This window comes from Thamnophis sirtalis, unplaced genomic scaffold (assembly GCF_051295495.1).
Source record: "Thamnophis sirtalis isolate CommonGarterSnake01/CBP01778 unplaced genomic scaffold, rThaSir2_p1.2 scaffold_4, whole genome shotgun sequence".
NCBI lineage: Eukaryota > Metazoa > Chordata > Lepidosauria > Squamata > Natricidae > Thamnophis > Thamnophis sirtalis.
Genome location: NW_028261384.1, coordinates 62,093,679 through 62,107,394, shown reverse-complemented (window position 1 = coordinate 62,107,394; position 13,716 = coordinate 62,093,679). Strand labels below are relative to the sequence as shown.

Below are 13,716 nucleotides of genomic sequence, written 5' to 3'. Positions count from 1 at the left end.
TGTTGCTACTCTAAAAGGGGTGAAAGCAGTCCTTGAGTGCATAGCGTTATTGAAGACCACATCCGCAAAAGGTAAAAGATCAGTCCAGTTATCCTGTTGAAAATTAATAAAACATCTTAGATATTGTTCTAGAACCAAGTTCAAATTTTCAGTTTGATGGTTAGTTTGAGTATGGTTACTGGAGCTCAATCTTTGGGTAATGCCAAGTAAGGTTAAAAATGCCCTCCAAAATTTCGAGGTGAATTGGACCCCTCTGTCGGAGATGATTCTCTGCAGGGCTCCATGAAGGCGATAAATGTGTATCAGGAATAACCTGGCTAGACTTTTGGCAGTTGAGGTCATTTGGCATGGTATAAAACAGGTCTGTTACGATCCAAATGACAGTATTTCCTGCACTTTCTGGTAGTTCAACAATAAAGTACATAGCAATCTCTTTCCAGGGTGCTGAAGGATCAGCTACCATCTGTAATAGTCCTGGGATTTTTCCTTGGCATCTTTTAGCTGCCACACAAATAGGGCAGCTGGATAGATAGCTCTCTATGCCCATTTTTAGTGATGGCCACCAAAATTGCCTTTTAATTAGGTGTAAAGTTTCCACAAACCCAAAGTGTCCAGCTAATTTGGAGTCGTGGCACCTTGCTATTAAGCGCAGTCTTTGGCTAGTGGGAACATACAACTTCCCTCCCACCCAAGCTAAGTTAGCTTTCATCAGGCAGCTGGATTTGCGGCTCAAAAACCATTCTTTGGTGGCTAAAGCTTGTTTAAAAGTTTGGGTGGTGTTACTGTCCTTCAAAGTTTCTTGTTTTGCCTGGGATCTGGTGGTTACTTTAGTGGCTAGTTTATTGTTTTTTTTATCATGGGTTTGATTATGTCTGGCTTCATACTATTGTATTGCGGTTTTCTGGATAGTGCATTTTCCTGACACCCCACCCCAAGGAAGATATCTGAGCATAAATTCAAACTGTTTAAAGTACGGAGCCCATTGTGCTTGTTTTGGGGAAAGTTTCCTTGGGGTCTTAAGGGCTTCTAAATTTTTATGATCTGTCCAGTCTTCAAAAGGGATCTTACTCCCCTCTAGGAAATGCCTCCAAGTTAAAAGAGCCCACTGAACTGCATAAGCCACTTTCTCCCAAATGGCTCACCTTTGCTCAGATTCATTAAATTTTTTGGATGTGTAAGCGTATGGTTATAACTGGTCTTGCTCATTCTTCTGAAGCAGGACCGCTCCTATTGCCACATCGCTGGCATCTGCTTGTATGATGAATGGTTTCTCTATGTCCAGCTGCTTTATAATTTGCTCTGCTGAAAACAGTCGTTTAAGTTTTTCAAAGGCATCTTGGCTGCTTCGGTTTTGGGTTATCCTCCCTCTTCATTTTTAAAAGCTTGGTGATGGGGAGAGCAATCTGGGTGAAAGCAGAGATAAACTGGCAGTAAAAGCTGGTGAATCCCAGGAAGCTTTGTAGTTACAGAGTAAACATTGTAGTTTACGTGTTCTGGGTGGTTCCCAGTCAAGTACCACCTGCGCTTTTGAAGGATCCATTTCTATGCCCTGGTGTGAAATGCGGTATCATAAGTGATCATTTTTTTCTTGGTGGAATTCGCATTTGGAGAGTTTAGCATAAGGTTTTGCAGAGCGAAGTTTGTTCAGAACCGCCTGGACTAGTTTTACATGTTCTGCCTTGGACTCAGAATATAACAAAATATCATCTAAGTAAACCAAATAGCCCTTATATAAATGCTCCTGTAACACTTTGTTTATTAATTGCATAAACACTGCAGGGGCCCCTTGTCCCCAAATGGCAGTTTGAATTGATAGCATCTAAGAGGGATGTTAAATGCTGTTTCCCATTCATCTCCCTCCTCAGTTCTGATATGGTAGTACACATCCCTTGAATCCAGCTTTGAAAAAACTCTCCCTTTTGCAAGGTTTGCTAGCATGTCCTTCATGAAGGGGAGAGGATACATGTTCTCCACAATGACCAAATTCAGGTTCCTAAAGTCCAAGCAGAGATTTTTAGAGCCATCTTTTTTCTCTCTAAACAACAGTGGGGCTACAATTTTTGGCTGGGCTGGTTCAATGAAACCCCTTGCTAGGTTTTTCTCAATGAATATTCTCAGTTCTTCCAGCTTCCTCGGAGACAGGCTTGGGTTTAGGGAGTTTGGTCCCGGATAGAATTTCCATCACACAGTCAGTGGAGCAGTGGAGGGAAGGGATAGCATCAGAGGCTTTTTCGCTAAAAACCCCAGCTAAGTCCTTGTATTCTTTGGGTATGCAGTGGGTTGGCATAGTGTAAGTGGGCATTACTGTTTCTTGGTGCTCTTCCCCCTCAGTTTCTTTGTGTGGATTCTCAGCAAAAGTCATGTATGGTGCCTTACTTCCAATTAATTTGGGGGTTCCATTTTTTCAGCCATGCAAGGCCCAAGACTAGCGGCCATTCCATGCAAGGTGCCGCTATAAATGTAAGTATTTCTTTTAGCTCCCAATGCCTATCTGTAGAGACTCAGTGGCAAAAGAATCTGGCTTCCCCCTGCGATTGACCCATTTAGTTGGCAAAAAGCTATGAGGCTTTTCAGCTTCCTTACATTAATCCTCAACTTTCTTACCAGTGTTCGGCTGATCAAACAACAGGTGCATCCTGAGTTTATTTTATCCCCCTCTCCCAGTTGGGGATAAACAATCTTAGGGGGAAGATAAGCGGTTTAATTGGTTTGCTTACCAGTGGTTCAACCTCTGGATCGCTTAAAGTATGGTTCCTCCTGCTGAGAAGCGGGGGTTTCCTCCTCAAAGAGGTGGAGACTCTATGATTTCCCTTCTCCTCAGGGCCATCTCCTTAATATGCTGGCCAGGTTTCATAGGTTTCACCCCCCCCAAATGGGAACTGGTTTCCTCACAGGTGTTTGAGAATGGCATTGTGCAGCTCAGGGCCCCTTCTTTCCACACTTGAAACAGGCTGAGGTTTTCAGACAAGATGCCATTTGCAGATTGAAAGATTCTTGCTTCTATTGGGGTGGGGATTTATTCCACACACATCCTGCTCAGTACTGGTTCCTGGCCATATTAATCTCAGCCTCTTCGGCAGTGAGATACCATTCATATAGATGGTTTGGTGCACCTCGAGCCATGCAAGCATTGTAGAGGTCATCACAGCCCATTCTTGAAACAGCTTACCAGTTCACACAACACTTGAGATCTCAGAATTCTTCAGTATACTCTGCCACTGGCCGCTGTCCCTGCTTCAAACTTTATTGCAGTTGTGTGCTTTGCAGTCTGTGAGGGAGTCCTCAAAATGCCATCACAGGGACATCATAAAATGGTCAGTCCCACAGTCCTGGTGCATCAGCATTATGTAGGGTCACAATCCATCTGGCTGCAGCTCCTTCCCTGGCTAGGGTGACAACTCACACTCAGGATCCTTGGGTTTGAAAATCATGCCCATACCCTTGCAATGTAGGTGAGCATGTGTCCACAAAGAATCCCAATTGTTGCAGATTTCCATCAAATGTCACCCCAAGTGAAGGAGTTTTTCTTTCCAGTTGCAGAGTTCGGGGTTGGTTGGAAATGGGCCCCAATCCATGCACCAACTGGTGTGGAGGGTTTTCTGGGTTGCCTACTGCTGTTGCTGTGTCATCTGCTTGATCAGAAGGGTCCAAAGAGAGGTAGCCCATGGCTGCTGCCCTTCCAGTGCTTCTTTGCTGCCATTCTGGGTCCCCCCAGATGTTGAGATTATTGAAAATCTCCATCAACAACTGGGTTACATGTCTCTTCATGTCCCCTCAGCAAGGCTTTGTTTCCTCTTGGTGAGAGGGGGCTTCTAGCTCCATTTCCACTCTTGTTTTTTGGTTACCATGGGTGAGGGTGACTCATCTGGTCCTTCCATCCCAGCTGTCTTTCATCCCAATGCCGATTGACCAGCGGAGCTTTTTGGAGTCCTCCAGGATCACCTCATCCTCTCCGACAGGGTACAAGGAGCAAGCAGGCTTCCTGTTGGGGGGGGGGTTGACATCTCCCTCCAGCATTCAGCTTCCCTCTGCTCACTGTTGTGCTGAGAAAGGGTCCTCTTGATAAAGAGAAATTGCTTCTCTGGGCTGACCATTTTGCAGACATTGCTTCATGTAAGGATTGCCTCTCCTAGCTTAAGAAAGTGAAGACTCTTGAAAAGTAGTATTTCAAAGGGAAGCTTTTATTAAGTAGAAGGTAAACCATTGTTCAAAGCAATGTCTAAATGCCCTTAGGCAATGCAAGTAGAATTAGAGCAGTAGAGACCCCTCCCATGAATGCAGATTTTAGCCAATACATAAGTGTGAAGATGGTTCCTTTACCAACTGCCCTGAGAAACAGATAAACAAACATACCCTTGGCTACCTTCTGTTAGACATTAAAGTGAACCATCCCACATAGCCATCATAAACCTTCCCCAAAAGGTGAGGAGATCTCAGGGCATTTGGTGCTAGGAAACCAGTTGTAAAATATCAGTTTTTACAGGCACTGCTAATAAATCGACTCCAAGGCCCCCCTTCTCCCAACTGAATGGTAGTATCACTTTTAGAGATCTGACACAATCATTCTTGCTATATTCAGCTGAGTTATTATAATTTACCTTTCCTATAAGATCTGGGATGGAGCTATAGAAGCTTTATATGCATGTCAACACAATCATTCCTCTTTGTGAACACTTTGTGGACAAATTGGGCCTATTAGGTCTTAATACTTCTTTATGTAACTGGATACTTGATTTCCTTATTGATGGGCCCCAGTTTGTGTGAGTTGGAAAAGTTTCCATCTCCATGTCCATCTCCTTGAGTACAGGTCCTCCACAGGTTTGTGGCTTGAGTCCATTACTACTCACCCTGATGACCCATGACTGCTGTGTCAGGTCTGCTATGAATCATATTGTGAAGTACATGGATGACACTGCAGGGGTGGGGTTTATCCAGGATGACAATGAAGATTCTTAGAGGGAGGAAGTGAAGGTTTTGGCAGATTGGTGCATTAAAAGTAACCTGGATTTGAATGTTAACAAAACAAAGGAGATCACTATTGATTTTAGAAAGGGCCGGCAAAGTCATAGTCCACTTTGTATGAAGGCTGCAGTTGTGGAAATGGTCAATAGTATTAAGTGCAGATAACTAACAATCTGACTTGGTCTCTTCATATGTTATCTTTAGTTAAGTGTGAAAAACAGCATTTGAATTTCCTATGAGGAGAGCACATCTTTCTCCTTCTGTCCTGGCCACTTTTTACAGAGGCACGATTGAGAACATTTTAACAAACTGCATCACTGTTTGGTTTGGTGATTGCAGTGCCTCAAATAGAAGATCCATGCAGAAAATGGTAAGGACAGGTGAGAAGATTATATAAAGCATGCTTTCCATTTTTGGTACTGTTTATAAACACTATCAACTTAGAGCTCGAAGCATTATTAGAGACCCCAAACACCCACTTTATGGTCTGTTTCTGTTGCTCCCTTCTGGGAGGAGGTTTCGAAGGATCTATAGCAGGACTACTAGATTCTGTAGCAGCTTTATTCAGCCATCTTCTAAACTCACAAGATTCTTTTTTTCATGATGGATATGTATAAATACAAACTAGACTGTGATGTTTCTCTGTGTCATATATGTGTGTGTATGTACATAATGGTTATCTTTTGAGAGCTGAATGCAATAAAATTTCATTTTAATGTAGGCTGACTAGTGTACTTTAAAAGTGACAATAACATTTCTGTTTCTGTTTGTATTCTATTCTATTCTTATCTTATTAATTTCAAGTTTTATTTTTTTCAAATGATATTTGGGGAGAATAAAGCTTATTCTGCAAATTATCATTTATTATCATATTTATATTTATTAATGTATATATTTACATTAAGTGTAATATACTGTTATCATATTTTAAAAGTCACCTGTAGTGCAGAGTTAATTTTCTTTGGTTCTTCTCCAAAATCTGACATACCATTTACTGAATACGTAAATACTGTAATCAGAGAGAAAAATATATTTTAGGATTAAGAGTCTACCTGCCAAAGAACATCACCAGTTCTACTACTAATATGTTTTCACTTCATTTTGTCTTTGCCTGCAAGGATTTGTAACTTTCACTCCTATTCTAAGGGTTAACCACCAATATCCAATACTATTTCTAGCTGTGAAATTTTTTAAAGAGAAAGGGATGAAAGCCATGAACATTGATCCCGTTATTGGTATTAAAAATTTTACTTTTTAAATAGTTCCACTTATTCTTTAAGTGAATGGAAAGGTATGAGAAAAATGTAAGGAATGTTGTCAGTACCTCTCCATTAGATAATTAGGAAAGAAGACCACGAGACTCCGTGGGTAGAAATCAAGTGTACTTTTACTAATTATAAATGATTAAAGGCATAGCGAAGCGAAGACTGATTATTTAGGCACGAAAGCGATTGATATATAGAATAACCCATTCCCCACCCCTTGGCATCACAGTTACAGTCCAATCATAATTCTCCCAAGTGTCAGGTGTGAGATAACTTCAAAAGGCATCACTAAGATGGAATGTCGGTGCCGTTAGTCCTGGCGGGAACCTCCGACGCATGCGTAGTCCGACAGGCAGCTGAGCTCCAGAAACTTCCTCCAGCACAATTAGTAACCCCTCCCAAATACCATGCCCTCCCTCCCCGTTTCATGGCAGCCGAAGCAACAGCAAAGCAGAGGCTGACATCCGGCCATCCTCCGGAAAAAGGTGTTCAGGCCTGGAAAACGACAAAACACAAACAAACAGACGAACAACAAAAACAGAAGAGAAAAAGAGGGGGGGAGAGAAAGTCAAGTCTTGTCAGGATAAGCAGAATAAAACTGTCGAAGCAGTCGGGGAGCATGGACATGGAACTTGTCCACCCACTCGGTATGAGATGGAGGAAAATGCTTCCAAGCCACTAGGTACTGGATCCGATTCCGCCGTCGCTGAGAGTCTAATATTTCTCGAACCTCAAAATGTTGTTCACCATCAATCAACAGGGGGGCAGGTGGTGGGTCCACAGGCGGACGTAAAGATGAGAAACGAACTGGTTTAATGAGGTTAACATGGAAAACTGGATAAACATGAGATGCTTGGGTAGCTGCAAGCGAACCGAAACAGGATTGATTACTTTGACGATGGGAAATGGGCCCACGTACTTAGGTCCCAACTTCTTAGACTTTTGTGTAGTTTGAAGGAACTTCGTCGATAAATAAACCTGGTCACCCACTTTTTCCTGATAAGGATGCACACGTTTCTTATCAGCCTGTTTCTTATGAGCGCGATGCGCAGCATCCAAAGTACTAAGTGCCAAAGGCCAAATATGGCTCAATCGCTCACTCCACTCGGAGACGGAGGAAATTTGTGGTTGCTCAAGGAGAACCTCAGGAATAGGAAGAAAGTCCTGACCAGACACAACACGAAAAGGAGTGAATCCAGTGCTGCTATGCAAAGAATTATTATAAGCCACTTCTGCGTGCGGTAACAAGTCCACCCAATCATCTTGCTGGTAATTGATGAAACAACGTAAATATTGTTCCAGAACAGAATTAGTCCTCTCGCAAGCCCCATTAGTCTGAGGGTGGTGGGCGGAGCTTAGGCCCTGGGCGGAGCCAATGCGCTTAAGAAACTCTTTCCAGAAAACAGAAGTGAACTGGACATCTCTATCGGAAATGATGCGATCAGGCACCCCATGCAAACGGTAAATGTGAGAAATGAAAAGCTTAGCAAGTGCCTTTGCAGAAGGAATCTTGTGGCACGGAATAAAATGAACTTGTTTGGAAAATAAGTCAGTAACCACCCATATGACGGTGTGCCCCTGGCTCTCGGGAAGTTCGACAATAAAGTCCATAGAAATTTCCTTCCAAGGGGCGACAGGGCGGGCTACAGATTGGACTAGACCTTGCGGCTTCCCTGGTGGTCGTTTAGCGGCTGCACAGACCGGACAACTGGCAACATAAAGTTCAATGTCCTTTTTCAAAGAGGGCCACCAAAACTGCCTCTTCACCAAATGCAATGTCTTTACAAATCCAAAGTGACCCGTCAACTTGGAATCGTGAGCCCGTTGGAGAATGACGAGACGAAGAGAGGTGGGGACGTAAAGCTTAGCTCCAATCCACGGTAAATCGTCCCTCATCGTGCATTCACTTCGATGCTGCTGGAACCAGTCATCCTGAGGAAGGGCCTGTTCGAGGTCAGAGAGGAAATCTTGAGGCACGTCTACTTTCGAGCGCGCCTGCTGCCGAGTGACAACTGGAGCAGCAAGGCTGGATGCGGGAACCATGGGTTGAACAATACTCAGCTTAGAGCAGTTGTACTGAGGGAGTCTGGACAAAGCATCAGCCATGAAATTCTTCCCTCCGGGATGTACTTGAGTGTGAAATCAAAACGATGGAGGTGCGCATACACCTCCCAGAAGCTCCGTGTCTGTGAGCTTCCGGGAGGTGTATGTGCATGGTTGTAAATTACCTTGGTCATAAATTACCTTGGTCATTAGTCTGAAGCAAGATGGCCCCAATCGCCATGTCGCTGGCATCAGCTTGAACGACAAAAGGCCTGTCCATGTCCGGATGCTTCAGAACCGGTTCCGCCGCAAAGAGTCGTTTCAGCTTCTCAAAAGCAGCCTGACACTCCATGGTCCAATCCAGCGGCTTGCTAGGCTTAGGTTTAGGGCCACCTTTGGACTTCAACAAATTAGTGATAGGAAGCGCAATTTTGGCAAAAGAAGGAATGAACTGACGATAGAAATTAGCAAAACCCAAAAATTTCTGCAATTGTTTACGTGTCCAGGGCGCCTCCCACTCAGTGACCGCCTTTACCTTAGTGGGGTCCATCTCAATACCAGCGGGGGAGATGCGATACCCAAGGTAGTCAATCTTCTCCTGGTGAAATTCACACTTGGACAACTTGGCGTAAAGTTCAGCGGCCCGGAGCTTCTTCAGGACAGTGTGGACTAATGTGACGTGTTCGTCATAAGTTTGAGTGTAAATAAGGATATCATCTAAATATACGATAACGCCCTTGTAAAGGTGGTCATGCAAAATTTCATTAATTAATTGCATGAAGACTGCAGGCGCCCCCTGCAGGCCAAAGGGCATCACCCGGAACTGGAAACAACCAAGGGGGCAGTTGAAAGCCGTCTTCCACTCATCCCCCTCCTTTATGCGGACCCTATAGTATGCTTCTCTGAGGTCCAATTTAGTGAAAATGCGGCCCTTTCCCAATTGGGCCAGCATGTCCTTCATCAGTGGTAACGGGTATAGGTTTTGAGCTGAGATACAGTTCAGGTTTTTGAAATTAACACATAATCTCAGGGAGCCATCTTTCTTCTCTCTGAACAACACGGGTGCAGCTACCTTGGGTCGTGCTGGCTCAATGAAACCCCTTTCCAAGTTTTTATCAATGAATTTCCTCATTTCCTCCATTTCCCTAGGAGACATTGAATATATTTGGGGCTTTGGAAGCTTTACCCCTGGCAAAATATCGATGGAGCAATCACTAGGTCTGTGGGGCGGAAGCTTATCTGAAGATTTTTCACTAAAAACTCCTTTCAGGTCCCAATACTCTTTTGGAATCTTTTCTTCCCCCTCAATTCTCTCCTGGCCCCTGGCGGCCAATGCGGGGCTGGAGCCAGCAGGTTCTGGGGTATCGCCCTCCCCGTTTGGAGCTGTGCTGGTGCGAATGCGCAGCCACCCCTCCCTCCAATTAATGCGAGGGTTCCATTTACAAAGCCAGGGGAGTCCCAAAATAAGGGGTCTGTCCATTCCAGGAGCCACAATAAAAGAGATCAATTCTACGTGGGTGCCCATTTTCATCTCTAGAGGTTCAGTGTAGAAATGGGCTGGGCCACCCCCTGCAATGGATCCATCGATTTGGCAAAACACAATAGGGGTTTTCAAAGTTCTTAATTTCAGGCCCAGTTTTTCAACCATTGCAGGATTAATCATACATCTTGAACAGCCCGAATCAAGGAGGGCAGGAAGCCGTTCTGTCTCCCCATCGGGTGGTACTCTTAATTCTATTGGGATCAACATGGGGCCTTTATTTGAACTCACCCAACGAGGCGAGGCGTCGTCCTCGGAGTCATCAGAGGAGCTGGGGGTGATGTCTGCTTCTTCTTCTGCCTCCTGCCTGAAGCGCTGGGGGGTGTTTTCAGCAGCGGGCCCATAATCGGGCCCATAAATTTCCATATAGTTCCAAATTTGTATAACAAAGTGACCCAGTTTCTTGGAATTCCCGTCATATTTTACTGGCAAGGGAGGGACTTTTGCCATTCTGCGTCTTCTGGGGGGCCCCCCTACTCTGGCAGCAGCCCTGGCTGGGGGGGGGGAAAGCTGTTTCTGGGTTTGTTTGCTCCCATCCCCCCTCGGCCTCTTCACCCTCCCTAAATTTTTGCATAGAGTACCTTTGTTCAAACTCTTCCGTTTGTTCTCTTTCCTGGGGCCTCCGTTCGGTCAAGGTTTCTTCCCAGTCAGCTGATTTTCTCCTTTGTTTTCTCCTGGTAACTCCAGCATCCAGGCTCTCACTATCCTCTTTTTGCCCCACTCCTAGGGTCCATCGAGGGCGAACCGCAGGGTCATCTATTCCTAGGCCAGCCATTCTTCCAGGTAAAGATGGGTCTGTAGTTTCCCTTTCAGTCTCCTCTTCATCGTTCGCTCACAACGACATTTTTCTTGTTCCTTCTTGAAAGTACACCCCCCCCCCACGATAGGTTGAAGCCTCCTGGTGGGGTGTGAGTGAGTCTTCGCTTACTATCAGTACCTCTCCATTAGATAATTGGGAAAGAAGACCACGAGACTCCGTGGGTAGAAATCAAGTGTACTTTTACTAATTATAAATGATTAAAGGCATAGCGAAGCGAAGACTGATTATTTAGGCACGAAAGCGATTGATATATAGAATAACCCATTCCCCACCCCTTGGCATCACAGTTACAGTCCAATCATAATTCTCCCAAGTGTCAGGTGTGAGATAACTTCAAAAGGCATCACTAAGATGGAATGTCGGTGCAGTTAGTCCTGGCGGGAACCTCCGATACATGCATAGTCCGACAGGCAGCTGAGCTCCAGAAACTTCCTCCAGCACAATTAGTAACCCCTCCCAAATACCATGCCCTCCCTCCCCGTTTCATGGCAGCCGAAGCAACAGCAAAGCAGAGGCTGACAAATGTACAAAGATTTTATATTCAAATATTCTGTTCTGTTACATATATTTCCTACTTTTCTTCCTCACATATGACTTCTGACATATTAATTACTGTCAACATTCAACAATTCTGTTTTCAGAAATTTAACTATTTATCTGGAACTGATAATGTTCACATGAATATCAATAGTTACCAAGTATCAATTGTCTCCACACAATGGTGCTTTCCTAGGGAGGTCTCAGAGGGATCGTCCTCTCTCTTCTTTAAGTTCTGTAGATGCTTGGTTCTTGGCAACAATACCATATTCCATGTTAGCACAGGACAAAGCTTAAAAACTGCCTTATAATATGTATGTACTTGTTTTTTAATCATCTATCACACCTTGCATGCAGGGGTGGGTTGCTGCCCGCATTACTGCCAGCTTGGTGTGTGCAAAAAATTTGCTGAGTGCTGACTGTGTTAAGGGCCCCATTTCCTGGCTGTATGGCTAACTGGCCAAATATCTTCACATGTACCCTTCAATACACTTAATATCCTTAATTAATGTGCTCTGTATTAGAATCCTTGGGAGCACAACACAAAAGGTTTAACGTTATCATGGCTTTGCAGACAGCATGGGACATTTTCTAACTGCCAAGAGGAATATTTTGGAGGAGTTTTAGAGTATATTTTTTTATGCTGGACTTCTGACAAGACAACTATAATCTCATCAAGTAATGATCAAATAAATTGTTTCTATTCTGGTGAGATTTGTTGGAAAACCCAGAGAATTCCATCAGCATCCTTCCTGCACTATGTGAAATTGTGCATAAATATGGAAAACATGAATATTAAATATGCTGTGATTTTTTTATGATTTGCTAACAGTGTACCAAGAAACACAACATACTTAATTATTAAAAACCCTGGGAAGTAGTAGAAGTAAGTAGTAACTGTCTCCTCAATATCTGTTTGCAACTTCTGACATTAATCCCAGAAGAGGATTTGTACTTTAAGACTCTATGAGATAATCTGTGTTCTAGCTTTAAATGATAGCTTGCACTCACCACTATTGCTGCGTTGCCTATTTAGGACAAACATATTTCCTAGGCTGCCTCCTTCTTCAGGAACCTCTGCCAAATCTGATGTCTGTAATAGGCAAAAAGGCAACACACTGGAAAATTAATGACGAAGAAAATTGAGATTAAACATGAGCATGCTACTCAGGAAGCTGTAACTATATTCAGGTATTAACAGTATTTATAAAATGGGAATATTAAAACATAAAAGTTTTTAATTACTCATGTTGACATACAAAAAAAGCAGAAAAAGAAAATTTGAGAACTGCAGAGACAAGAATTTAAATTTTACTAGAAATTGTATAATTCTTAGGGCAGCAGTTCTCAGTCCAGCAGTAATCATTTCACAGAGGTTATGTGGTATATTTTATTGATGCTTTTATTGTAAATTACTTAGAGATGAAACAAAGGAAACATTACAAACATCTATTTAATAAATAAGTGTGATTATGTAAATTGGAAATAAATACTTGTGTGAAAATGCCATTTGGATTCAAGTCTGAAGTGAGAATTACATGGCTAGTGAATGAAAAATCCAAGTAACAGAAAAGATTTATTAACTCCTGTTGAGTTGTCATATGTAGCTGGTGGGTTTCCTTTAGCTTTAGGAGAGGAACAGGGGTTGGGGTGGACGCATAGCAGAATTGTGTTCCGGTTTCAGTAAGTTTACATAAATCCTTCTAAGGGCCTTTGGCAGTTCCAATTTCACTGATACAGGATTTATAATTTTGACAATGGGAAACAGATCCACATATTTCGGACCCAATTTCTTCGATTTCTGCTTGGTTTGCAGAAACTTAGTGGACAAAAATACCCTATCCCCAACTTGGTACTCTTTTGGCTTGGCCCATTTTTTGTCAGTTTGTTTTTTGTGTGCTTGATGAGCCGGATCTAAGTCCTTGCAGGTTATTGGCCAAAACCGTTGAAGTTGATCACTCCACTCGGACAGCTTCTTTTTTTTGAATTTTTTTATTTTAATTGAACAAAAACACAAAAAGAATCATCCTTCATTACATCTTTAGAAAGTGTGTCAATTGGTTACAGATAACTTTCATGCATTTCTTCCACAGTCATTACTTATAGTTCATATTAGATTATACACACTTTAAATCAAGAATCTTTGTATATCTTACTATCAATGTACCACAATTCTCATTTGACTACAATTATTTGAACATGCTTTTACCTCAAATCATTCATACTTAAAGACACAACCACATAATGGCATTCAGGGGGCTGAATTCTACAGGGGGAGGAATAAAGGGGGGGATTTGAGGGGCAACCCAAAGCACCGTCTGTCTAAATTTGCAGCAGGCAGGCAGTAACATTTTCATAGACCATGATCAGAGGAGCAGCTGATCCTATGGAGAGACTCCTCCTGCATTCAGTCCCAGGCCTACAAGTGGAAGTACCCCTTCCTTCCTTCCTCCTTTTACCTTCCTTCCTTCCTTCCCTCCCTCTTTCTTCCTTCTAACCTTCCTCCCTTTCCATTCTTTCTCATTCCTTCCTTCCTTCCTCTTGCCTAT

At 43.1% G+C, this 13,716-nt stretch overlaps 1 protein-coding gene across 1 annotated transcript in view; it reads right to left on the bottom strand.

Moving 5' to 3' along the window:
* The window catches only part of STAC (SH3 and cysteine rich domain), a 247,224-nt gene that overhangs the window by 33,648 nt on the left and 199,860 nt on the right, over positions 1 to 13,716 (bottom strand). Inside the window, exons 6-7 of the mRNA XM_087713018.1 lie at positions 12,179 to 12,260; positions 5,901 to 5,971 (exon numbers count right to left, since the gene is read on the bottom strand). Of these exons, the coding sequence (XP_087569144.1) occupies positions 5,901 to 5,971; positions 12,179 to 12,260 (153 nt within the window). The remainder of the gene's footprint in view (positions 1 to 5,900; positions 5,972 to 12,178; positions 12,261 to 13,716) is intronic.